The sequence below is a fragment of the Carettochelys insculpta genome, chromosome 20 (assembly GCF_033958435.1).
Source record: "Carettochelys insculpta isolate YL-2023 chromosome 20, ASM3395843v1, whole genome shotgun sequence".
Lineage (NCBI taxonomy): Eukaryota > Metazoa > Chordata > Testudines > Carettochelyidae > Carettochelys > Carettochelys insculpta.
The window spans coordinates 18,896,189-18,923,701 of NC_134156.1; the positions used below are offsets into that span (position 1 = coordinate 18,896,189).

The 27,513-nt window shown below is 46.9% G+C and overlaps 1 protein-coding gene across 6 annotated transcripts in view; it reads left to right on the forward strand.

The window, feature by feature from the left end:
- The window catches only part of HELZ (helicase with zinc finger), a 207,137-nt gene extending 199,040 nt beyond the window's left edge, over window positions 1-8,097 (forward strand). For 5 of the 6 annotated variants that reach the window (XM_075014565.1, XM_075014569.1, XM_075014567.1 and 2 more), the window contains exon 31: window positions 5,508-8,097. In XM_075014565.1, coding sequence (XP_074870666.1) covers window positions 5,508-5,839 — 332 coding nt within the window. In that variant the 3' untranslated portion in view covers window positions 5,840-8,097. Of the gene's footprint in view, window positions 1-860; window positions 1,062-5,507 lie in introns of all 6 variants that reach the window. The other variant, XM_075014570.1, reaches the window with a different exon arrangement.
- Window positions 8,098-27,513: the final 19,416 nt, after the last annotated feature.

Below are 27,513 nucleotides of genomic sequence, written 5' to 3' on the forward strand. Positions count from 1 at the left end.
CACCAGCCTTCACAGGAGCCCACACGGCCACTCACAAACGGGCCTCATCATGGATGGAGCCAGACCTCCAGGACCTCTTCAGCCTGTGGCCACCCAGGGACACCCTGCCTACACACAGGACCAGGTCCGTAGCAAAGTGAAAGAGCACTGTCAAGGCTATACCTGGGCCCGGGAGGCAGCCGGACAATCAGGGGCAGGACCTGCCCCTATTATCGGAGACTCCAGAGCCTCCTGGGGTCCCAAGACACCTCACCACCACCTGCTGTCCTGGACATCTCAGCAGATGAGCTGCACCATGAGGCAGAGGTGGACGTGGAGGCCGAGCCAGGACCCCATGGCCGCACTACCCTGCCGGGCACAGAGCTGGTGCTGCCCTCCAGTGATGATGGGGACCTCATCACTGACATGCTATCGCGGTCATCCAACTGGGTGACAGCCAGCAGGGTGTTGCCAGACTTCAGCAATGGACCCTCCAGTAAGTACCTGTCGGGGTGCACACCCTGGGTCCTGGGAAGGTGGACCTGGCACAGCTGCCAGCACGCCACCCACGTGGCCAGAGGCCTCAGCCCAGATACAACCCCCATGGCCGCAGCACCCAGCATGCCGTAATGGGAGCTGGTGACACTCAGCGCCCGCTCCCATGGACAGCACTATGAGACTCACGCACAGGGAGGGTGTGGATGGGGCTGGACTGCACTAGAGGCCTGCCCCACAATCGCAGGCAGCTCCTCAGTGCCCGCGATCCTCTGTGGTTGCCATGCTATTGAATGGCGGGGTTGCTGCCTCCAACTGGGGACACAGACCTTGGGGCGTAGTGCAGGACTGATGTGCTGTCCGTCTCTTACCTTCTGTCCCTATAGCTGTGCCGTCAGAGGTCCAGGTGAACCCCATCCCATCCTTGGTGCTGGACACCCCACTGGAGGTGAAGGAGAGGGCTGGGCCACTCCCCCAGCAGCAGCATGGTGTGCCCACATCCAGAGGATCCAGAGGCGTGCAGCGGACAATGCTGTCTACACTGCCGCCAGATGGACGTGGCTGAGTGGAGGCTCCAGTTTAAGGAGGTGGACCTGGCCTGGCAGTGGGAGGCCTGGGTGGAACATATGGGGAACCTGGGGACATAACCGCTGTCCTGCAGGAGCACCTGGCCTGGCTTCCCGCCCCCCACACTGACCCCATCCCACTGCCCCCTCTCTCTCCATTGAGCCCAAGCCCATCAAAGCCCTCCTCTGGCCCTACCTCCTTGTGCTTCCTGCCCCATCCCAGTCCCACTGGGGACCTTGAACCCAGGGTAAGAGGAGATCTTGGGGCCAACAGGGCTGGTGGACCTCCACCCCCACCCTGGACTAATGCCCCCCTCTTCCTCAGCCCCCTTCCAAGCTGAGGTGCGGGCCACTTCCCCAGCTCACCAATGTACATAGTTAGCCCCTTTTCCCCACTGTATATAGTTGGTTGTATATATTGTAGTTTCAACATGTTCATTGATTGTGTTAAACAGTTTGTATTGTTACACCATCCCTGTGTCCTGTGCTCATGGCAGGGGGACAGTGAGGGGTGTAGGGGAGGGAGGGCCTATGTGGGGTGCCAGAGGGAGGGTCACTGGGGTCCGCAAGCAAAGCTGTCACAGATGGCCTTCCTAGTGCATACCTTGGACAAACACCTTGCCCTTGCTCTCCACCACATCGTGGCGTGCGCAACAGGCACCCACCACCTGAGGGCCGTTCTGCAGGCCAATGTCCAGTGGTAATGTCCTGTGGTAATCTGAGTAGGAACTATGTATAAGATTGGTCCATTGGCTGGCTGCCAAAGCAGAAGCATAATGCATTGAGAGCCAGACCAAATAATGCCCATTTGACAGTGCACCTGAAATGGCCCTTCAGGAGCCAAAATGCACGCTCCACCGCATTGCAGGCCTGGTTGAGCCTGGTGTTGAACAGCTCCTGGGTGGGATCTGGGTGGCTGGTGTAGGACCACATTAGCCAGGGCTACAGGCGGTAGGTGGCATCTGCCACCATGCACAGACACATGGCGACATTCCCAACCAGGAGCTCCTGCTGGGGGATGAAGGTCCTCCCTCCCGGTGGTGGGTGCCTGACCAGGGCATGCCTGAATTCCAGGAGGAGAGTCCTGACTGGGTTCTTGCCCACCCTGAACTGGTGCTGCACAGAGCAGGAGCTGTCTGGGGTGGCCAGCTTCCAGACCGTGATGGCGACCTGCTTCTCCAGGGGGAGAGTGGGACGCATCTGGGTGCCCTGGTGTCTAAGGGCAGGGGCGGGCCAGTTGCAGAGCTTCAGGAAGGTCTGCTTGCTCATCCTGAAGTTCTGCAGCCATCTGGCATCATCCCACTCCCCCCTCACAAGCTGGTCCCATCAGTAGAAGCTGCTGGGATGACTCCCCAGGCACTGTGGCACCCAGCAGGAGGACGCCGGTGGGGTCCCAAGGAGAATGGCTCCACAGCCTCGGTGGCTGGGGTGGGGGGCTTGCCCACTAGAGGAGGCGAAGGGCATCCATGACTACCGTGGCCAGCAGGCTGACCACAGCATTCACAGTGTCCAGCTCTGGGTGGTTGTGGTGATCCATTTGGCTATGCAGTGGCCGTCTGGTCCCTGTAATGGCTCTGCTTCACTTTGGTCAGCTCGGCAGGCCTCAGCGTGTGCAGGGAGGGCCCCTTTAAGGGAGCATATGGCCAGGTCCCTGGAAGGGTTTGGCAGCCACGCGACCCCATCCACAGCATTTTCTGCTCTGTTCTTCCGAAAGAGCAGCCAGGGCTTTGTGGCTGCTCTCTCTCAAAGGGTGGATCGGTCTTTCGGAAGAGTGATCTGCTTTGGGTGTGTGGACCCGCTCTTTCGAAAGATGATCTTCTGGAGGATGTCTTCCGGAACAACACTGTAGTGTAGACGTAGCTTGACTGATTTCAGAGCCTCTCCTTCATTAGCAGGGATTTGTTGCTATGAAAAGATCTTATTTGTATTGTAGTCATCATAACAAAGGATTCCAAGACATCCTTCAAACTTGGGCAACAGTGAAACATAATCTGTTTAGGAATTCTCTGGGTGAACCACAGATACTATTTCCCAATATATGGCAACACTGAGACTTGGGGTGCCTTGGCTAGGAGAATTACCACTGTAAATGTAATACAAAAGAAAAATAATTGCCACTGCTTAATTGCCCCCTGCAAGGAGCTAAAGTTCTTTAAGAAATGCCAGCACTCATAAAACAGAAATAATTCTTGAGTCGCAGTAAAAATGTTCCCTAAAATAGGTAATTGTATTAAGGCCCAAGTGGTTTAATAAGATTTTAGTCAAAAAGGAAAAAAAAAATGTTTTATTGTGAGCAGTGTTCCCTCTAAGCTGAGCGGTTGGGCAGCTGCCCAGGAGCGATTCAGGTGCTGCCCAGCTAATTACCATGGCACCCACAGCCACCCACAGTGGGCAGCAGATGTTTCTATTTGTTGTGCACATCCACACATGCTTTGGTGCACATAACAAAATTTATTCTGCCCATGGATGGAAAGAAATTAGAGGGGACACTGATTGTGAGGTACGTTTTTTCAGTGAGTTGAGTGTCCTATTAAATCATTTTGGCTGTAAGTTGAGCAGTTTTCAATATTCACCTGATTCTGACAGCTTTTTAACTGCCTTCGCTTCTCACTGTCCATAGTGTTTTAAGTGTATGTGACAGCCACTTGGACAATCCACTGGATCTAATACCCACTCAAGTGAGTGATGAAATATAAAAGACCCTAACTTGTGTTCACAAATATTTCATTCCAGATGATTCATTTCACGGTACAGCGAAAGAGTTAATGCTTGCCTTTTAGAATAAAGAGCCACAATTATTTTGAATATTTGAATGCCTAAAGTAGCGATTTGGTTTACCATGCCCTGATGTAACAAAATATTCTGTCATTGCAAAACTCTCCCAACTTGGAAATATATATTTCAGGGTAAGATATATTTATATCCCACCTGTTATGCTAAGGCTGGCTCTTCCTCATTTTTATTTTCTTTATTTTCAGGATGAGTTAGCCAGTGGTCATGAATAATTTTTCAAAATCAAATAAAAAAAGAGACTCACATTTTTCTAGACACTATTAAATTACACTGTTTGTTCCTGACCTACAAATACTTATACACATGTTAAATTGAGATACATGAGTATTAATATATCATAATATTTGCATTACCATAGTGCTTGGAGCCCAAGTCATGGACCAGAACTTCACAATGCCAGGCACTGAGATTACTCACATGCTTAAAATTTATGGCATGACTGTTGGAAAGATATTGGGCATTAGGCCTTCAGGAAGTATTCTGTAGCTTCCATTTAAATTGAAATGTCTTATTTTATTTTTTTCTTTATGAAATGTCATCTTACTTTAAAAAACCCTACACAGAAATAAAAATTCTTGATTGCTTTTTGTCTTAAATTCTGCCTGTGGTTATTCATGTGTTACTTGAGGTAGAATTCAACTCAAGTTATATGTTCCTGTACAAAAGGAGTGTAAAGCTGCAACAAGTCTATAAGGGATTTCCAAAATAAGGAGATTAGCCACTGGCCTGCTGCAGGTGTGAAATGGACATAACTGTGCTGATGTGTGACATGCTGTAATTAAAAAAGAGATCTTCTAACCTCATTGGAAGTCTGCAAGAAACTACCAAAGTAATATGCTCTCAGGGCTCAATCCTGCAAAGTACTCTGTGCACTGACCTCACAGTAAGGCATTTAAGCACATGCATAACTTTAAGCCTGCAAGTTGTCCCACTGTTTACTACTAAAATTAAGCAAAAACAATAAGAAGTCATGTGGCATCTTATAGCCTAACAGATATTTTGGAGTATAAGCCTTCATCAGAGAAAGCAGATCTTTGCCCACGAAAGCTTACGCTCCAAAATATCTGTTAGTCTATGAGGTGCCACAGGACTTCTCGTTGTTTTTGCAGATGGAGGCTAACCCGGCTACCCCTCTAAAATTAAGCAAGTGATTTAACTGGCTTGGAGTCCAGAAAACTCAGCACTTTGCAGAATGGAGTGGTTATTGGAGTGAGTTTGGTTTATGGTAAATCTATGAAGGGTCGGTACTAAATCTTATGTTTACCTATTTTCCAGTCAGCACCACTTTTCAGTATTCACATTTATGCTGGAATTGTTTGTCATTTTTTTCCATTCGGTAGATAATCTGTAGGCCCTAAATCCTTACATTCCCAATCAATTTTTTCTCAGTCCTTACTCCCAGAAGACAGATGTGGCCATAATAAGGCCTATTGTATATTGCTCTATTTGCTTGTAGAAACAAGAGAACAAAGGGAAAAAAAATACTCTGAAGCTTGAATCCTTTGAAAAGAGGCCCTGAAGAAATCAATATTGACCTGAAGCCTTTTGTCATTTTAATTTAATATTGAGGTTCTGCATATCTAGATGTCAGTTTGTCATTGTGTATGAGGTCATCTGCAAGTAGATTTCACTTGTGAAGGCTTTTAGTTAAGCCTTTATTTGTTCTGTTTCCAGCTCCACCGAAGACAGTCAAACCCTCAGAGGATCACCTAAAAGCCGAAAACATCCAGCTGTCCAATTCCTTCAACTACAACATGCTGCAGCATCTTGGCCAGTTCCCACCCCTCATGCCCAACAAGCAGATCGCCGAATCAAACAGCAACAGCCAGCAGAATGCTGGTGGGAACAAGCCTGCCATGTCCTACGCAAGTGCTCTGCGGGCTCCACCAAAGCCCAAACCTCCCCCTGAGCAGGCAAAAAAGAATAGTGACCCTTTGTCGTTGTTTCAGGAACTTAGCCTAGGTAGTTCATCAGGTAGCAATGGCTTTTACTCCTATTTTAAATAATCAGATTATTTTTTTTAGAGAGAATTTAATTTCTATTTGTGTCAGTAGATCTAAGATAGTTGGGGCTTCACCTGTAGTTGCAACTATTCCCTTTGTTTATATTAGTAAATATATCCTCACTTAATTGCTTTGCTGCTAGACTTGCAACTAATTTTTTAATTATATTCCATTATTTTGCATTTTTGATGTGGGTCAGAATTTTGAAAGCTTTTATCTAAAACAAACACAAACACACACACACACACACACACATTATTTTTTAATTTGTGTAATGTTACCAATGTGTTGCATTAAGCTAGCAGCTAAGAGGTTAACTGTGCAACTTTAAAAAAATAAAAATAAAAAAGTTTGTCTAAATTGTATTTAAAAAGAAATTGTAAGTAGCAATTACATTTATTCAATAACATTAGCATACTGTGCTGGGTTTCTGTACCAGAAATGGCCAGTTAATGTAAAAATGTATGTTATTTCTGCTTAAATTCATTTAATTTTTTTTAAATAAAGGTGCAGCATCTTATAAATACTTTCAGTTTTATCAGCTTTTTTGTGAAGGGATGCTGCATTCTGAGACTTTTATAGTTTTAGAGTCCATATGATGTGATATTGTATTCTCCATCCACTGTAAGGTAAAGTAAAGGCATTCTTTGCAGACTCATGCCATTGTTTGGAAACATTCAGATGAAAAGCATTGGTATACTTAAAATGCTCTTCATTTTATTGTTGGACAAGCTACTAATTTAAGCTTGTTTGAAAGGTTAATTTGATAGGTTTTTTAAATGAATCATGAAGCTGAAAACAAATTTTTAGGTATGTTGGTGCTTAGTAGATTTAATAACTATTTTAAAAAATGCGTGAATTTAGTAAAATACTTGGTTTTTTGGTTTCTTTTTTCCACTATGCATGTGTAAATGTTTGTAATCTGGCTTTTTCCCCCCTTTGCCAGTGGTATAAAAATAACAAATTGTGCCGCTTTAAAGTTTTTTGTTTTGTTTTGTTTTGTTTTTTTCTGGGTTTTTTTCCTTCCAGTAAAAATTTTGGTACATTATTTGATGTTTACATTAAAATGTGACATTATACAAAGAAATTCAAATATTTTGCTAACTGTTTTGTTTGAGGAACATCATTAAAGAAGAGATTTAATGTTTGTCAAAGCTGTATCCAAATTTATCTAAATCTTCTCTGGGACTAAAATGTTCTCCATCTTGTTTTATCTGTATGAGTCCTACTCAAGACCTCCACAAACCTAGTCTTTTAGGATAGCATGTAGAAATAGAATTCTACAGTATATATGAAGATGAAAGAGAAATCTTTGGACAAAAGCTCTAAGGATAAAATTTATGCTTTAGGAATTCCAGTCTTGCACATTGTTCATCATTTTGAAATAAAGGAATGTATCTTGATAGCATCTCCAGGGGTGGTAGTCTTACACTTCAGAAGATCTCCTGAAATCTGGGACATAAATAATTTTTCAAAAGACTGGGACTGATTGATTTGCAATATTCTTCCATTAGATGTAAGAATTACAGTGTCACAGTGGAGGGGGGAGGGTTAACTTTACCTTTCTCATTGGAATTATGCATCTTCTTTCCCACCCAGCACGTGGAAAACATAGAGTTTAATTCTAGGCTTTTACAGCTGTCAGTGAGAGACTGTGCAGCTGAGCAGTGCTTGCTGCTGTATTCAAACAGATTTTTGTTCTGGTTATAATAAATGTATTTGTGTTTGACTTTGGGTTGTAAGCTGTGGGTCTTTACGTAAAAAGACTCATTCAAATTCCATACACCACAGGGGTCTGAATGGATAACTATTGACCTTTGCTGGGTTCATGGTTCAGAAACTTAGCTGAAAACTGAATTTTCCTGCTGTAAAGACATGGAGAACTAGCTCATCTGTGTCTTACTATATGAAACCAAACAAAAGATGTGAGAGGATGGGTGGAAAGACACTTCCAAGTACTGCTTAACAATTTGATGCATAGCACCAAATCAGGAGGATCCTGAATAAGATGGGGCCAAGTAAATTATTGTTAAGCAAGCAGAACTCCCCTTGACTTCAGTGGGCATTTGCTCACTTGAGGACTGCAGAATTTACAAAGGCCAGATCCTCGGGTTGGTGTAAATGATCATACAACCATGTATTTTAGTGGAGCTAAGCTAATTAAAACTAGCTGAACAATTAGCCAAATCGGTCTGGGAGAAAATCTGTATCTCTGAATGGTATAGGTTATGGAGAATTCTTAGTAACGTGCACAAGACTGTGACAAAAAGTTAGGAGGACTTCCAATGCACTTCTTTGCTTAGCTGGCACTGTAATTTCTGGGGTCTCAGCCCCTTGTTTACACAGATCAGTCTTTTGCTTCTGTTTACCTTATTTAAGTATTTAACTAATAAACAGGACTTGTTAATTGACTGTTAGGTGTGAAATAGTTAAGCAGCATTGGATTATGATCTAAGGGGGTGCGTGCCCCACACCGGCATCTCCAGGGGTACTAGAGCCTTCAGAAGGTTGTGCAGGAGGCAGCCAATCACAGAAGGACTTACAGGAGCAGCCATTCAGGGGCGAGCAGGCTCACCACCCGTGGCTCCAGCCCCGTGAGACTAACCAGCAGCGGTTTGCAGCCATAGCAGTGCTTTAATGTGGCAGTGTAGAGCAGCAGGAGTCACTCCCTGGATATTGAGGAGGGATAAGAATGGGTTGTCTTTCATGCACAGGGCTGCAGAGACCTAGGGAGCTAAACACAGTGTCGAGGGCTGCAGCGATCTGCAGGCTGAGGCCATGAGGCAAGGGCAAAGAGGGTGCTGGGATGATGGGGAAGTGGCCTAAGAAGATCTACAGGGGAGTCAGAGGGGACGCAGCTAGGAGTGTACATATATAGGGTCCGTCGTGCAGGACCCAGAGGCCTGAGTCCTCCTGTGTGCACTCACCACTGTGGAAGCATCTGGATTGAGGGCCTGTGTGGAAGAGGGGAACATGGAGTGTGGCACAGCCAGAGTGGAGGACGCCTGCATATCTGGAATGGAATGGATCTGGGAGCAGAAGTGACGTCAGGAAGACATCCATGGAGGGCACATTGGAATCAGAGTTAATCCCCAGAATAGCCAGCAGAGGGCGCCACAGTGGTGAGTCAAACCCTGTCACAATCTCCAAATCCAGTTGACCTTTGGTACGTGACTCTTACCAAGACTGTGCCACTGTTGTGCTGTCTGGATTGTCTCCCAGTGGTGAGTGCCAGCTGCAGGGCAGACTGCAAAAGCAGAGCAAACATCCCAAACTGCCTGTATGTTCAGTAATTAGATTTCACCAGCCCAGTGAAAAGCATGAACTCCGAGAGTGTTGCGTCGGGCGTGCTAGAGAGTCCGTCAGTCAGTCAGCTTGTGCATTTCAGACTATTTTGCCCCCCAGGTAAGTTACATGGTGCAACAGATGATCACTTATGCCAAAAATCACACCGAAACATAGGTTACTTCCAGTCCCAAAAGACCGGTCACCTCAGCTCAACTGGTAGTTTAGATTTCACACCAACAACGGTGCTTGTAACCAGTCCCATAGTAAACGAATGAAGGATGTATTAACCAGGAGAGAGAAATGCGAGCATTATTTACAAGTTAAAGCAGGCATACATACATATATACATAGTGTGGCAGGGTGGGGCCAGGAGGGGAAAGGCAGGAGTAAAAAACAGGGCTGACAATCAAAGTGGGAGCAGCTGAGGAGTAGGTGGCCCTAGATCAGTTAGGGTTGGCTGCTCCCACTCAGGGCTCCCTTTATAAGCCCTTCTCCATGCTGGGCCAGGGAGGAGGAGCGTTTGGAAGGTGAGCGAGGAGAGGGAAGGAGACGGGGAGGAGTGCCAGAGACCGCAAAAGAGGAGAGGAGCCGAGCCTCAGCAACCCAGGGGTCTAAGCTACCTCAGCTCAGGGGGCCTGAAGCCCAGCCAGAGACTGCGGGGGGAACTGGTCAGCTGGAGGAGCCAAACAAAGGAGGGGACTTGCTGCCAAGGCTACGACTAGCAGAAGGAGGTACCGGGGGAATTCATTGGGGAAGTGGTCCAGGGAGAAGAGCTGTAGGGGGAAGGGCAACAGGAGTCAGCCCTTGCTGGTAGTGGCCATCCAGGGTCCCTGCACTGGAATGAGTGGGTGGGGATTGGGTGCCCCCCAGACCACCCCCTGCGCCAGCAAGGGTAATGGGGTTTGAATGGTGGGGCCAGTGGACTGATCAGGACCTGGGGCCCAGGAACGAGACTGACCCTGCCACAATATATAAAATCTCCCCAAATGTGTTCCTGTCTGTGGTTCTGAATGGTGACAGAGTTGTAATAATCTCTCAGCACTGAATGTTGTTTAGGTTTTATCTCAGGTAGACCTGAGGTTCTCAGCTTCGGTTTTCATAGCTTCAGGCTATGGGTGGTGGGTATCGTAGGCTACCCTTCCAAAACAACAAGCAACTCATGAGGAAACATTGTTGGCTGTTCCCCTTCAATGGGGAAAGAGCATGGTTTACTGCATTTCTCACTCTGTCTGGGGAGACGAAGCTGGATCTGTCCCAGCCAAGGGACATGCACCCCTCCCCTAGCTGTGGCTACTGGAGCTGCTGCGGCCATGGAGAGATGCTTGTCACCTGGCCCCAGGCTGCTGCGGTGAGAGAGGACTGGAGTAGTCCTCTCCTCACAGGGCAGCCTGCATCTACTGAACCGCTGCTCTGCAGAGCAGTATTTTAATGAAGCACCTGCATTTTTGTTATATTTTCCAAAAATGAGTCGAGTTAAGGACCTGAACAACGCCAAGTAAATCTAATGTCTGTGTGTGTATAGGCTCCTTTTTTCATCTGAAGAAGCACGTCTTACTGACAAAGGCTCATGACCTAATAAATGTGTCAGTCTCTAAGGTACTGCGTGACTGTTTGTTTCATATATAGTTATAGTATAGTTTAGTTTAAACTACTGCGGAAACCATATTTCTGATGATGTGGGCCCAGATCTTCAACTTGTGCAAATTACTGTAGCTTAGTTGAAGTCAATGGAGGTTTGACAACTTACACCAGTTGCAGATCTAGCCCTTGACTTCTGCATAGCTAAACTATCAACCTTAACTTTGTAGTCAGTCATCCCTGGTGCGTCTTACTTGAGAAAGAGTCCCAATATGTTCCATGGACATTTTGCCCTGATAAGGATCACAGGATCTGGCTCTAAATGAAGACTTTGCCTTTAATATCATGGAAAGATTCTGGTTTTGATTTTTTCTTTTAATTCATTCCACATTTTTATCAGCAAAATATCCTACTCTCATGGGACTTTGGGGTGTTTTGCTAACTTAGGAGCTAGTTGCATACACATGCAATTGAGAAAGACCTTCCAAGTAAATTCCTGGAGTGATAAACCACTTAATTTTAGATAACTGTTTAGAAGTAAGTGCTGCTGATCTTTAAAAAGACGTTATGTAACAATGTTGCTGGTAGATTTTTCTTCAGCATATTAAGGATTCATTCCTAAAACAGCATATAAGCCTTTAACTTGGTCATCTTAGATCAGAAAAAAAGGAACAGTGAGAGATCTTCTTTCTAACATGTGAGGCTAGAAATTCCTCTGAAATAGGCTGGTTCCTGAATTCAGTTCTCTGGTATTAATGGTGCAATATTTTAGCTCACTATCCTTGGTCAATTTCATTACAACACTGGGTATCCGTGTCTTGTCCTCATTTCTCCTGCTACACATAGGCTGTGTCTACACTAGCTCCCAGCGTCAAAGGGAGCATGGTAAGCAGGGTGTCGGGAAATCATTAATGATGTGCCGAAGTGCATATGCAGCTCTGCATTAAGCTAATTCTCCCTTGCGGCACCTTTGAAGTGTTAAACTTCGCAGTGCCGGCTTGCATGTAGCTGTGGCTCACCTGCCAGTACTTCAAAGTGAGGAGGGTGAGTACGTCAAAGGGCAGAGGGTTGGGGTGCGGGGTGGGAGGACTCTGGCTGGGTGTGTGGGCTCTCAATGAGGGTGGCTCAGAGTTGGGAGAGAGGGTTGGGGTGCAAGAGCTCTGGGGATGGGGAGGTTGGGGTGCAGAAGGGGGCTTCTTCCAGGGGGGATAGCACTGAGGGATTTGGAATATGGGAGAGGTCTGAGGGTTGAAGCAGGGTATTGGGGTGCAGGAGTGGGTACAAGCTCTGGACTAGGGTTGTAGGCTTTGGGGTGAAACTGGAGGTGAGAGTTTGGGGTGCAGGAGGAGGCTCCAGGTTGGAGGGCTCAGTGTGGGGGCAGAGGATTGGAGGATGGGCTTACCTGGGCAGCGGCACTAGGGCAGGCTGCCTGGTACCTGCCAGTGCTACAGGACCAAGCTGTGCCCTGAAAGCAGCCAGCATGTCCGGCTCCTGGGAGGAGGGCAATGAGGCCCTCTAGCATGTGGATCCCATGTTTCTCCTGACTCTCGCCAATGATCCAGATCTGTAGAGCTGGCGGCTTCCCCACTGGCCCCAGCACGGGACTGGCCTAGCCAGCAGATTGGGGCCCCTCCTTGCAGGCCTCAGCACGGACCTGCCCTGGGCGCGGCAGCTCATGGCTTAAAACCAGGACCTTTTCTTGATATTAAATGTTCTTTTATTTTAGAGCCAGGTGCTGTGATCCTTATCAAGGCAAAATGTCCCTGGGACTTCTGTGGACTCTTTCTCATGTAAGAAGCACCATATAGGACTAACTTCAATGTTAAAGTTCAAGGGAGGGGCACCTCTCCCCTGCTTACAGCACCTCTCCACTGGCCATGGCAGCTTCGCGGCTTGGGGAGAGGCATCTCACCCCTTCCAGCCATCAGACCCTGCACAGGGCTCAGCGGGAACTTGAATAACAAGAATCTGGTCTGACTTCCTGAACATGAGACCAGAAAGACCTCAGCCACCCGCTCTTCTAGTAGCCCCTAACTTCCAATTTACTGACATCCTCAGATCTTGAATTCAGTTACAGAGGATCCTAGTTTAAAACAGCAAGTGACCAGCGGGTGACTGCAGAGAGAGGTTAAATAACCCTCTAGTCTCTCTGTGGAATAGTAACAGAGAGGTAGCCAGGTTAGTCTGTATTCTGACAAAACAAAGCAGCAGAAATGTACCACTTTAAAGACTAAAAATCTCAGTCTGTATTGGAAGTGAGACTGATCTGATGGAGGGGGTCTGCCCCACGAAAGCTCATCACCGAATAAATTGTTAGTCTTTAAAGTGCTACATTTCTGCTGCTTTGTTTTGCTCCAGTCTCTCTGTCATTCTTGGCAGGGGAAATTCCTTTCCAGTCTCAAATGGTGGATCAGTGAGACCCTCCCGTGGCCATAGGTGCCGACTCCGTGGGTGCGCTGAGGCTCAGTACCCGCTAGCAGCACCTCTGGCAGTTCCCCTCATCCCCTCGGTGCCTCCCATCCACTGGTGGGCCCTGAGGTCAGTACCTCCTGCCCACATCAATCAGCTGTTTTCAGGAAGCTGCAGGGAAGGGATGTGGAGCAGCCAGGGTGGAACACATGGGGGTGGAACAGAGGAGGGATGTGGGGAAGGTCCTTAAAGGGAGGGGTGGAGTGTGAGCAGGGTCTGTGGTAGAGAACGAATCTGAATCCTCCCTTCTATCTAGCCAGTTCCAACATCACCTTCCCTTGTCCTGTGGACATCGGCTTCACCTGACTGAGCCCCGGAAGCCAAAGCCTGTCTAGTCAAACCTCTCCGAGCTACCAGCCTCTCTTATCCCAGCATGTGCCGTTGCCAGAGTTCTCCCATTATGGCAAGCCCTGAAATAGGATTCATCCTTCAGTAGTGGAACACCTTCTGCATTAGAATCTGATCCCACTAACTCCCCTGTCTACCAGAAGCCCTCCTATAAATGTTGGGCAGACTCATCCCCGCTTCCTCCTTCTCCAGTCTGTATAACACTGAACTCCAGCTCCCAGGGGTACACCTAGAGAGTGTTTTGCTCCCCAAGAGCACCTGGCAGTGGCCACCTCTGCCCCAGGTTTCATAAGCTGTGCTAACAGTTTTCAAAGCCCATAACGTCTGAGTTGAATTTTAAAAATCATGAGGTCTGAGTTAGGCATTTTCCGGTTCCTAAGTCAAACCAATGCCTCAGTGGTGTGAATGGGCATAGACCTTCTAATAATCATGACACACTGTGGACATTCATAGGGCGAGCACATTTTTTGGCTTTGTCCATATGTTGTAATGCAGTACTGGAGCTGGTTTTGTTGCTTAGTCTAGCTGTGATTTGTGTTTATTTCTGCCTTTATTAAACTGATGCATCATGCCCAGGGTAAGTTTGGTGAAGAAGGTTTCGTTCTGCCTTGTAGTCAGTCTCTCTCCCTGCAGCCAGTTATGCTGCTGACATATCACAGGTCCATGCTAGAGGAGCTGGTGAAAATGTGATTATCAAGGTTTGATGCTGGTTATAAGCTTCTAATATATTCAGCACCAGGTGCATTTGTGCATCTGTAACACGCGAGGAATTATTTTATCTGGTCCTCTACTGAGAAGTTAGTATAGTCATTCAGTGATGAGTTTGCAGTCAGGTCCAGTTAAGTCAAGCGACTGGTTAGATGTGCTCCTACAGACAGGACCATGAACGTGGCAAATTAATAAGACGACGTTACATCATATAAGAAAACGGTGAATAAAGTAGACAGTAAATGAGCCTGGTCTATCTACTATTTATGTTTATGGAAAGAAAACGCTTTGGCAATGACTGGACCATTGAAACAGGTGTTTTATATCATCGACAGAAATAAATGATGCCATTAATGTCACTGATATGTCAGCTGGTCCACAAATCTTGACTTCCACTTTTGTATACTACACGGGTACTCAATTACTCACAAGCATTTCCAAGCTGCCTTACCTGAGCGGGTTGGGTATTTTGATATCCCCTACCCCTGACAAGCAAGTGCCTCAGAGATTCAGGATCACAAGAGCCAGTGCAAGTCACAGAGGTGCTTTAGAAAATGGACGGATGCTGTGCCAAGTTACTAACCCTTCTGATCTCAAACCCAGCCGGGAGCCCTAGGAGCACGCACTCCGAGATGGCAATTAGAGAAACGCTTCTGCTCTGGAGATACAGGAAAACCCATTTCAGTGGGGTATAAACTGGTACAGGAAGCTTAGTTTAGGCTCTTTGGGTGTATAGTTCACCCCCCAAAAACAGTATTTGAAGGCTTCACAGGGACTTAGGCCTGATCCTGCACCATTAAAATCCATGAGAGTTTTGTCATTGACTTCAGTGCACTTAGGCTCAAACCCTAGTGCCTAGAGCTTAGACCAACCACTGCAGGACTGAACTTCACCTTAAATGCAGATTTGTTCATAAACCTTGGGAATGGATAATCTTGAATCAAACACGAAGCTGCAAAACTCTGAACTAGTCAATTCCCTTTTGTTAGGACCAGGCCCACTGACGGGGGTGGGCAAAGGGGGCCTCTGCCACCCGGCCCCGTGTTTCAAAGGAGCCTAGAGCTCCAGCTGCCACCACTGCTACTTCAACAATGGTGGCAGCCAGAGCTCCAGGTCCCTTTGAAGTGCTGGAGCAGCACTGCTGAGCCCCTGCATGCAGCGGTAAGGGAGTGATGGGAGGGCAGTGCTGAGGTCTGGATGGCGCTGAGGGCTGAATGGCCTAGGCCCTGCCCCTTCCAGGGTGCAGAGCTGGGCCCCTCTCCCACCTTGCTGTGGGGCCTGCAGTGGCTTTTGGACCTGCTGGTTTGGTCACACGCACATGCACCCCTCCTTCCTTTTTTTTTTTTCTTAATGAGAGAACCAGAGCTTTCAGCGAGACAGACCTTGCACTATGTAGAGCAAAATGGCATGCATATAAATAAAGACATTGTGGCAAACCACCTAGGAAGGGCAGAAAGATTGCAAATCAGCCAGAGTGATTTACATCTTTTAAATATGCAGCTCACTCTTTCCAGTCACCACAACACAGCTGTAAGCCAAATGGTGCTTTTTTCCCAAATCGATTTGTCCTAACCTCTTTGTGATTCCCAGTAAAATGCATTGAGGTTTGGGATTTACAGTGTATATTTATAGTGCAATAACTGTCTTGGTGCACTCCCATGGCTTTTGAAGATTAATAGCAACACAGAATGTATTTTACTGCTACATTTAGAATGTATTTATAATAAAAAATGTCTTTTCAATAAATAATGCTGACATTTACCCCGGGGTGATGTTTACAGCATACGGTGCTGTTTCTTCATCAACCTCTTTGTACCACCACACACCGATGTAGGCAGAATGGATTTGAGACAGGAGCTGGGGGTGAGGAGGGAAGCTTTGTTTTATGTACGGCCATTGCAAGGGGTGAACAATAATTTTAGTTGTGAACACAGGCCTGGAGCCTCAGCTGGTGGACATCAGCATAGTGCTGTCAGCTTTAATGTAATGATGCTGCTTTTACACTAGCTGAGCATCTGAGATGATAGGTTTTGTTAAGGCATGGAAATGGACGTAGGGACAAAATGAATTTCTGCCTTCTCAGTCATATGCCCTATGTAGCTCATGAAAGGCCAGAACTGACAGTTGAGTTTTCAATATTAGGGATCCACTGGACATTTTGCTGTGGACTTCAATGGGACCTGAATTTCAATGACTACAGGGGCATGTTTATACCAACAATCCATTTGAAAGTGCCCTTGATTTTTGAGATTGAGAGAGAGCTTCAGTTAGATGAACTTGCTAGAGTTAACTCTCCTGCCAGCTTCCCTTACTCCTCACGATACTGCAGACAGTTTGATTTCGTGCATCCCAGCAACCATTTGGAGTTGTACCAAACGGGCCCAAATGACAGCCCTGTTGGAATGGTAGTGAGTCACCCGCGCCTTTCACAACACAAGGGGCAGGGCAGCAGCTAACCAGGCAGTAAAGAATGCATCATAAGAGCTGGTGAATAGGGACTATCACCAATGAGAACACTGATGTAAGATGACACAAGTCTTTTCTGGAATCTATGAAGGACAACAAAGCATCTTCACTCAGGAGTGAAATAACACTTGGAGAGGATAGTGAAAAAGTAGTTGCAGAAGTTGCAGTCCACTGGGGACATTCAGTTATTGGTGGTGAAGGATACTGAGAATAGTTCAAATTCATGCGTCCCCGCTAGGTGTGACCTGGTCAATCTTCCAAGGAGTGAAGACATACTCCAAGGTTAACAGGGCCTATAGAAGCTTCATGTGTCCCACAAGCTGGCAGTGAATTAAAAACTGCCCTAATGACTAACATGCTTACATGCATCAGCTGGCTATTTTCCAGTCACTGCTCTGGGCTGCTAGCTGAAGGATATCTGTCTTGACACCTGACACCTCAGCTTTAACTCGCGGTGCAGTTCTGAGCATGTCTCTGGAATCAGGTAAGGGATCCAGCGCAAGATGACAGCCACGCCAGTCCTCAGACAGACACCCTTTGCTCTGCTCGAGTCTTTCTAATGGTGTCTGAAAGCAAGCTGGCACTGCTCAGAACCAGGGTTCCCTCTAATCTTTTCTATACATGGGTGGCATAATTTTTTATGTGCACTTAGGCATGTGTGGACGTGCACTCCAATCGAAACACATGCTGCCCAGCGTGTGTGGCTGTGGGTGCTCTGCTGATCAGCGGGACAGCACCTGAATCTTTCCTGGGTGGCTACTGAATTGCCCGTGGGTAGCTCAGCTTACAGGAAACACTGGTAAAAACCTCCCTTTATTAGTGGCAAAACAGTTGTGCTTTCCTCATGCCTTCCTACCAAGGTGCTGCAAGTTCTTTTCAAATGTGAATTAAGTCTACCAGCATTTTGAGGGCATAGGGAAGAATTAGCCCCACTTTAGACAGGGAAACTGAGGCACCGAGTTATTCTCCGTTCACATTACAAGGCTGTGGGAAAGGCAGGAGCAGCACCCAGATCTCCTGACCCTTTTAAACAGCTCAGCATTTACTAATATAAGAAGGCTGTGTGAACACACACATCCCTTCTGAGTTTATGGCTGCTGTCCCAATTACAAGATGCTGCTTAAAACAATCTGATGGCAAACATTTAGCTTTGGATGCTCAATATAAGAAAAAAAGCTGGCTCAGTTTTTCAACGTATGTGAAGTGGAGTTAATCCTAAAGTCATTCCTTCAGGGAAATAATGTACAGGTATGTTGCTCTGGACCCAGGGAGGTTACTTTTTAGTTGTTAAAGGCAGGCCACAGGAAGTAGAAAGCATTGCTTGACAGCACATTCTAGAAGTATGAACAATGCAAGATAATTGTAGGTGGGAGGATGGTGCTCAGGATTGGGAGCCAGAAACTCCTCAGATCTAATTACAGCTTTGCCAGTGAGTTTCATTTTGCAATGGAAAAAAGTGAGAAGGCTGGGAGCAGGGGAATCTGCAAAAACCTGCAAGAATGGTGAAGGAAATTGATTGTACCAAAAAAAAAAAAATCTAATCTTATTGTGCAAGGACCCTAGTGACAATATGCCAAAATGTTATGAAACCTGATTACTAATACATCACTATGGGGACTTTCAAGCTTTTCCATGCGATGGTCCACATTTTAATTGAGAGATTGTCTCTTGAGTACCATCATCTCCCCATTTACGTCTGCATAGACCATCACAACAGGGCCCTGCTATCACACAGGGGCTCTAAGTCCTTCCGTGCATCATAAAATTAATTATTAAACAATAGCTAGCCATCTAAAACAGTTCATCTGTGGTTTCTAGATAATATTAAAGGCTAATAATTTTTGTTTCTCTTTGTTTAATTATAGACCCCATGCATGATTAACTGTTTCTTATGAGAGTTGACGTCCATCCTTTCTGAATATTTTATGTATCATTGGTTGCTTTGATGAACTTGTTTTGCTTGCAGATTCCCCAGGTTCCAGCATATTGTACTTCACTTTTGGTGTTTGTTCAAACACTGCTTTTAAGGTATCTACACTACATCTTTTGTAAGTGACACTAGGATCCATAAATAGGAGTATGTCTGACAGGACAGAAAAAGAATTTCTTTTTAGAGTTAAATCTGGCATGCCAGAATCTGCAAATTTCTTACGCAATAACCCTGAGGTATGCTAGTCTTCCCAGTAGCAGTTGTTTTGACTAAGGCTTGGTCTACGCTAGGCAGGTAAGTTGATTGCAGATACACAATTCTACTTATGGCAATTGTGTATCTACAATTGACATCTGCAATTGTCTTACCTGGCTGCCCTCACTGAGGAAGGTTGATGGGAGAGTTTCTCCCACTGACTTCCCTTACTCCTTGCTATCGACTGCTAACCCCTGATAGGTTGATTTTGCACGTCTCTACCCAGGCACACAAAATTGAGCCCTGGAAGATCGACTTTGAGCAGATCAGTCTTTCAGGTAATGTAGCCGTGGCCTCAGTTTCCTTGGGTTTTAGTTTTAAAAAGTTTCTAGATTTCCTAGGAAAATTGTAAACCATGAAGTTGCCAGGATAGGTGAAAAAGATCCATGGCACCTGTAAAAATTTGCACCACGTCATATTGTTTGGCATACAAAAGCTCATGACTGAATAAAAGTATTAGCCTCTAAGGTGCTATAGTATTGCTTGTTGAGTTCCCAACTCAGTAATTCAACACATGCAGCAGGGTGTAATTACCTGATGGGCTCAGCAAGCATTGGATTGAATTGCAGCCCTTTGTGTCTTTCTTTCTCATAGGCAGCATGGAAAATTTCTGGAAAAGGAAGTAAACATGGGCTTGGGATAACTGAAACTGGGAAATGTTGGAGAGTTTATTTTAGCACAGAATCTAATGTTCTGGGTTTCTAATGGAGCTGGTTGGAAGTTTCGCTGGGACATGGTGAAACTTTGAGATTGAATGCTGGAGCCATTCACTGGCAGGGAAGGGAAGAGAAGAGGGAGGCAGGGGGGCTCTCATCTCTACTGCTTGGTGGTTCATTGGGATTGAACCAAGGTCACCAAAGGAAATTAGTAGGCAGCAGGTTTAAAACAAACAAAAGGAAGTGTTTCGTCACACAGTGCACAGTCAACCCGTGGAACTCCTTGCCAGAGGATGTTGTGAAGGCCAAGACTATAACAGGGCTCAAAGAAGAGCTAGGTGAATTCATGGAGTAGAGGTTCATCAATGGCTATTAGCCAGGATGGGCAGGAATGGTGTCCCGGCCTCTGTCAGAAGCTGGGAATGGGCAACAAAGGATGGCTTGCTTGATGACTGCCTGTTCTGTTCATTCCCTCTGGGGCACGTAACGTTGGCCACTGTCGGCAGACAGGCTACTGGGCTAGATGGACCTTTGGTCTGACCCAGCATGGCCCGTCTTATGTTCTTAATCCCTGGTACTAATACTCCAAACAAACTGGAGCAACTGTCCAATGTCACAGAGGTCTGGCCTTGCATCAGCAATGAGCATTCATTAAAGAAGTACTGGCTGAGGACAAAGCTGAAGAAAGCAAGCTGGAGCAGCAAGAGATGGAAAATAATTGCCCAGCTGAAAAAGAGCTGTTGTATTTTGATTTCCTGTGAGAAATCAGTCACCTGCCTTTCTCACCTCTCCCGCAGAAAGCAGGCAGGTGTGTAGATAGAACACTGTAGTAGGCGCACTTGCAATGGGTAGTATATTCCATATATATTTATTAACATCATGAGCTCCAGGGTGTCTACTACTTATGACGAAGAGAAATCTACCTGAATCCAAAGCAGCTTTTCAAATAGCTCCTTCATCCTGAACTAGCTGGGCCTGAGCCTTACCTCGCAGCAGTGTAAAGTAGGGGGCAGTTACACTAACTCAGTGCTCTGCCACCGTTGTGCCGCAAAGTGGCGCTTAGTGCGCTCTCAAATTTTGAGGACAAAAGTTAAACTTGATTGAATAAATCAGAGGTGGCCAACCTGTGGCTCTTGCGCCGCATGAGGCTCTTTGAGCTGTTAAAAGCGGCTCTTCCTCAGAGCTGCGCATGGGGAATGCCATTTGCCGCGCTGCACAGGTGCCCCGTTGATTGGTTGGAGAAGCACGTGGTGGCAGCGGTAGTGGCTCTGGGGTGGCAGCAGCGATGGCGGCGGCTCTGGTGAGTCACTGGCTTCGAGATGGCAGGAGGCTGGGGGCACCTGGGTCTGGAGGAGGGGAGGGGGGATTTGGTTAGAGTTGGGAGCTGGGAGTACCTGGTTCTGGGGGAGGGGAGGGGAAGCATTAGAGCAGGGGGGCTGGGGATGCCTGGCTCTGGGGGATTGGGGATTGGGTTACATACATTGGGTGTGCCCTGAAATTCTAACGAGTGCTGAAGTGGGCCATGAGGTGATAAAGGTTGCTGAGCACTGCACCAGCTTGTTGTTGTTGTTTTTGTTGTGACAAGAGCCAAATGTGCTAGTCGAGATTGGTGGAAGCATAGCACCAACCCATTGTAAGAGAATCGGGGCGCCCTGGGCTGCCATCGAGGTTGGTGGTAGATGCGGGAGCAGGTCTCTGATGCGGTGGGATGAAAATCTTTTGTTTCTAATCTCTCTGCAGTTCACTGTCTGGCTTTTACTGCTCGCCAGCTCACTTGGGCCTTTTTGTCAATGGTAGGTGGCAGTTGATTGGTTCTTTTGGTCTGTCTCATTGGCAGGGCCCTTCGAGGATACAAAAAACTGGATCCACCTCTGCTAGGCTCAGCTCCTCATCTGAGCTGCAATCCAAGAGCCGGATTTTACTTGTACCCGCAGAGCGAAGCATCAGGAGGAGAGAAGCATAGAGCACTGGTGAGCAAGGGCAGAGCAGGGCTGTGTGGGGATGAAGCAGGCTGCAGGAAACTTGGGACTGGGGTAAGGGAGAGCGCAGGGGCTGGCCAGGGCCCCGCAGGTCAGTGCTCGCCAGGTGGGGAGTGGGTTGGGTAAGGTCAGCACTGGCAGATTTAGGACAGAGCTTCTTGTGTCCTTAACCTGTTGGCAAAGCAGGGGCCTGCCCTGGGTGCCCCCTTCCCCCTGTCTGGCAGCCAGGTGGGTGCGGGGACAAGCCCTGCGCAGGTATTTGTTCCACTGTTTGTGGATAGCCACGGATATACTGGGCTGTACTCACTGTCCCCTTTCTCCTTTGGGACATCAGAAGGATATATTATATGTTCAGCCCAGCTTCATTTGCCTTTTCTCCTTTCCTGTGGCATTAGAGGATTTTACCACCGGCCCGGACCAGAAGTTTCTGTGTGTGTACGTGTGTGCGCTTTTTGGTAAATGGGACTGCAATTTTTAAATATAGAGGCGTTCAAAATAGTTGTGCAATGAGTGTGCATGAGAAGGTAATGGAAAATTTCCGTGAAAACACTGATTGGTAAAATGATTTTGTTATAACATACTAAGAATTGATACTGTAATCAAGATTTTATGGAAGTTATCTTCTGGGACTTTGCTTTAATATTTTAAGTGAAAAACAATAGTCCCTCGTTCCCCTCCCTTTCCTGTTGCTAATGGCCCTGGGCATGCTGGGGAAATGTAGTCCCTTCCCTGCTCCAGGACCATCTCTCTAGGCAGGGAGCTAGCCAAGGAACTACAGCTCCCAGTATGCCGTGAGTCTCCTCTTCCCATCATGCCATTCAGGCTCCCTCTGCACAGTGCAGCAGGGAGGAAAGAAGAGAAATGAGAAATGGGGAGAATGTGTTCACTCCCTATGCACCTCCCCTGTGTAAGGGGATGTACTGGGACTTCCTTGTCCTGTGTCTTTTTAATAATGGAAAGGGATGTGATGGGTTAGGTGCATGCGAATCAGATCCTGTTGCAATGCAAGTGCTGTGCAGCTGAGAGCAGTTTGTCATTCCAATAGCCTCTGTTTTAAAAATAGCCCTAAATCTCAAGTTGCATTGGATGGCTTTTTTCCCCTGGTTATTGGCTCCTCTCCCAGTTTTGAAGATCTCACGTGGAAAGGCTGAATGGTTTCTGAATCTGAACTTGTTTCATGATTCAGGTTTCTGCACGTCAGTCTAGTTCCAACAGCTGTGTTACAGAATCTCTGGCTACAACCATCACCTGGATTGTTCCCTGGAGAATGAGCTCAAATTCCAGGTCTCCCAGGCTCTGTTGCTCTGTACCTTTAAGAGTGCCTCCCTCCTTGCAGTGGCCTCCTCCCTTTCAAGCCACACTCCCCGGGAATGGTGAAGCCTGAGAGAAGAGTGGAGGTGACTTTCTCAGCAATCAGGCCAAGGCTTTGGAACTTGTTGCTGAGCAGATGAGAATGATCAACCAACTCCACAGCCTTCAAAACTCTGTGGTTTAGCATTGCTGCCACTGCACATAAAATCGGCAAAGAGGTGACGGCTAGAATAAAGAGCGAAAGCAGGGAAGCATAGTAGGAAAAGAGGAGAGAAGACAGAGAGACACTATGAAAATGTGTCTACACAGCAAGGTGGTTTTGGAATAACAACTGCTATTCTAAAATAACTTTGCGGGCATCTATAATATGCATCTGCTATTTCAAAATAATTTCTAAATAGTGGATGGCTTATTTTGAATTTGTTAAACCTCATTCTGGCTACTTGTACACTTAGAAAAAACTTCAAAATGGCCATGCTAATGGCCAAATTGAAGAATACTAATGAGGCACTGGAATGAATATTCAGCACCTCATTAGCATGCTGCCGGTCGTGGCACTTTAAAAATGCCATGTTTCACTCGCCCGCGGCTTGTCTGCATGGGGGTCCTTTTCGAAAGGACCCTGCAGACATTGAAATCCCCTTATTCACATCAGCTGAATATGTTGGAATAAGTTTTGCTTATTTTGGGGCTTCCCTGTAGTGTGGACGAGTTATTCCAGAATAGCTTATTTTGGAATGATAACTCCTGAATAAACTATTCCAGAATAAATCTGTAGTGTAGACATACCCTAAGGCTACAGCGATGCTACAGAGAGATCTTTTGAAAGACAGCGTCCACACAGCCCTTGCTCTTTCGAAAGAATGGGCGAGGGATAGAAAAGTCAGGCCCCATGAGGACGGCTGTTTCAAAAGAAGGGCCCTGAGGAGCGTCTGCACACATTTTCTTTCGAAAGAAACTTTGGAAAGAAGGCGTTCTTCCTGAACTGGGAGTGGAAGTGCCCTTTTGAAAGGAGCACCACTTTCTTTCAATTTACTTTCGAAAGAAGGCTTTTGTATGTGTTTTTTGATGCTCCATGGGATCATTTGAAAAGGGCCCCTTCTTTTGAAAAATCTTTCAAAAGAACTTGCTAGTGTAGATGCAGCCTAAGTGAATAGAGTGTGTGTGTGTGTGTGTGTGTGTGTGTGTGTGTGTGTGTGTGTGTGTGTAAAAAGTCCCAACTGCCTTCGGAAACTAGGCAACATATTAGGTCATTGAGACCTGTTGTGAGTTTGGGAGCTGCTGATAAACACTGTTCCAAGAACCTAACTAACTAGTAGCTAAACAGAGAACTTTATTCTTCAGCACTACGAGTCTGGCACCATTTCTGCACTCTGAGTTTACATTTAAAATTAAAAACTCAAGTTTTCAAGCCTGTGCCTCCAACCTCATTTCTGCATAAAAATGTAGAAATATTCTATTGCTTTGCTTTCACTTCACATTTACATTGTGCTTTATCATTTCAAAGTGCTGGCCAAACTGTAGGGAACCAGGATCCCCTGTTAGTTAGAGCTTTGGAAACACCAAGGGAGAATAGTCACGGAACTCTAGGGAAGTATTTTATGGTGGGACAAATGGAGATTTTTAGGTGAGCTAGGCCTAAAATGGAGGCCACCAAGGGAGGCTGTAGCTGAGCCAGCCAGAACCAAAACATGTTTAAGACCAACGCGTTTGCTCATGAGTTGCTTTGCCATTTTCCAACATCCCGCCTGTAGGTCCATAAATCACTTTGTTTAGGGTTGCCATATAAAAATGGACACACCCCTGAGAGGGAGCCTATCTGTATCAGTATCTGCCAACCCACCTTGTGTTCATGTGTTGTTATAGTATATATCGTACATTAATACAAGGTGAGGTGGTAGATGCTGACACAGATAGGGTCCCTCTCAGGGGAGTCCTCTTTTTTTGAAAGGTCAGATGTGGTAACCCTACTTTTATTTGCTACTGCTCTATTTGCACCACACTTGGCCAGGCTGTTAGCATGTGGATACTTTAGCTCAGGGATTTCCTCCGCTTCTTTTTTGATGATTTCCTCCTAATATTAACATTCTCTGTATATTTTTGTGCTACATTAAACAATAATATCAGTGAGTTCCTGCCACATGCTCGACAGAGAAAATGAAAACTCCCATTGGTCAATGGTCCCCTCCCTTTTCGTCCCGCCCAGATTTATACTTTGTTGTCTCTGCACAGCAGCTAATTACTTGTATTAACTTTTCTTGCAGCACAAGATCAAGACCCTGGAAGGGAGACTGGGAGCTAAAAGACAAGACCGGCACTAAGAGCTGCTGTTTCCCATGGTGAATACCAACCACAGCATTAATGGATAAGTCCCTCGGCGATCTTCATTAATAGCTGAGAAAAGGAAAGTGAAGTCATACCTCTCTTCATTCTTGGCATTGCAGGTAACATGTGTAAGTAATAAATGGCCAATAAGCCCCTTAGGAGGCAGCAGATAGAAAGTAAAGCTGGCAGCCACTGTGGGCCCAGGACCAAGATGGGGGTGTGCTCCACGCCCCTAAAGGAAGAGCCGCAGTCAGAAGGGGTGGGGCTGAGAGCAATCGCCTCATACTGCTGCCTGGAGCATGGTGCTGGGTCCTTGCCCCCAGTCCTCGGAGCCACGTGGCATGGCATTTCAAAGGGGCCCAGGGCAATACCCCCCCTTTTCTCCCATCAGTGGGCCTGTAAGGCTTCAGGACCTTTAGAAAAGGGATCTAGCTCCATTTTATGACTTAAATGGGTGATGGGCCTAATGCCTCACGGTCTTGTATTAAACTGTAAGAACGGCCATACTTGGTCACATAGGTGACGTAGGGGGCCACCTGGACCCCCAGCATGGCTCCCCCCCTGCAATGACCATCAGCACTGTACTGTTCCTGTAGGGTGTGGGGGCAGTCCCGCCCATCCCCCAAATGGTGTGGCCCAAAAAGCAGTGTAAGCTTGGAAGTGTGCAGCGAACAGGCCTTTCCAGGACATCCCAGGATTACCCACCTGTCCTGCAAGACAGGTATGTGCCTCTGCTACAGGAGCTCGGTGCTGTGTGGTGGAAGTCACAGAGAAAGGTCAAGACCTATACAGTCAACCTGCAGCTGTCCCGAACTCTCACTTGTCCTGTGTTTGACTCCAATGGAAATTCCCTCCTCACTCATTCCCAATCCAGCCCTTGATTTAACGGGCCCCGATAGAAAGGACTTTGGAAATAATAGACGCTGTCTGCCAGCTCCCCGCTCCCTCCCCACCAAATAAATGCCAGAGACTTACCAGAGCCACCACCGGTGCTGGAAGAGCTGCTGGAATGGCGGGGCCAGCCGGGGCTGGAGGAGGCACTGGAGTGGCTGGGGCCACTGGGCCCAGAGGAGCTGAGTGGGGCTGCGTCAGGGTGCAGGAGCTCTCCTCCCCCAGCCCCGTGTGTGTGGAGCATGTTGGCGCCCAGCCGCAGCTGCCTGCAGTGGTGCTGAGCAGCAGCCATGGTGTTGGCAGCTGCTGCCCGCTGGCAGGCTGGGAGCAGACATGCTCTATCTTCAATCGGGTGGCTCGGAGCCAGGGGCTGGAGGAGCCGCAGTGCTGAGAGCCTTGGGAGGTGGAAGTAGCCAGGCCGGCGTTCAGCTTCTCTCCTGGAAATTGGAGAGGGATGGAGGTGTGAGGGGAAGAAGGCAGCAGGAAGAGGAAGGGAGGCAGAGGGCAGGAGTGAGTGATGAGCTGGGAAGGTCAGTGCATCATCATACAGTATAACCACTGGGATGTAATGGACTGTTGGCATTAACAGACACCCCTTCCCCCCATTAGTCCATTAAATTGAGCGTTTACTGCACTCTGCATCAGTTTAGACGTCTGACTTTGGGCTGTACCATTTTTGTCTCATCAGTCATCTGAAGCAGTTCCTTTTTCCCTTGTTCGGCACACGGTCTGCCCTAGAAAACTGATCTTGTTTTCCCCAGGGCAGGGCTCAGAAGAGAGATACAATGAGCTGTGCCTCTCAGGCAGGTGCAAAATGTTATGTGTATCTAAAAATGTTGATACCATCTGGACGTACCACAGCTATTCAACGGCAGCTGATCTGGTCCTTCAAAATGAGGGGCATCCCTCATTTGAGAGCCAAAGTTCAGCTCAGATTACTCAATTCCAGTATTCAGTAACAATTGAACTAAGTAACACTTAGCATGTTCCTGCTTCAAAGTATTGGGCAATATTAATGCAGCTTCCTGAAAACCTGTATTATCACCACCACTTTGCAAAGGGGGAAAACTGAAATGCCTGTTTCAGGCCACCCTGGTGTAATACAGCTGAATCGTTTTTATAAAGCCCAGATCCCCAAATACAGGTGCTTAGCCTATCTCTAGAGGAGGTCATTTCCTGGGGTTAGGAGCTTAAATCCCGCAGAAATCAACAGGATCCTATCTCAGAGTACTATCTCGGGGCATGGTGACATCTGTTTATTAAAGCAAAGCATTGTCCCTACAGGTCAGAACTTGCTTGCCTGTGCCATTATCATTTGCCTGCTAAACCCAGGGTTGTGAGCTCAATCCTTGAGGAAGTTGCTTAGGGGTCTGGGACAAAAAATTTGGAAAAAAAATGTGTCAGGGATGGTGCTTGGTCCTGCTGAGAGAGCAGAGGCCTGGACTTGATGACCTCTGAAGGTCCCTTCCAGTT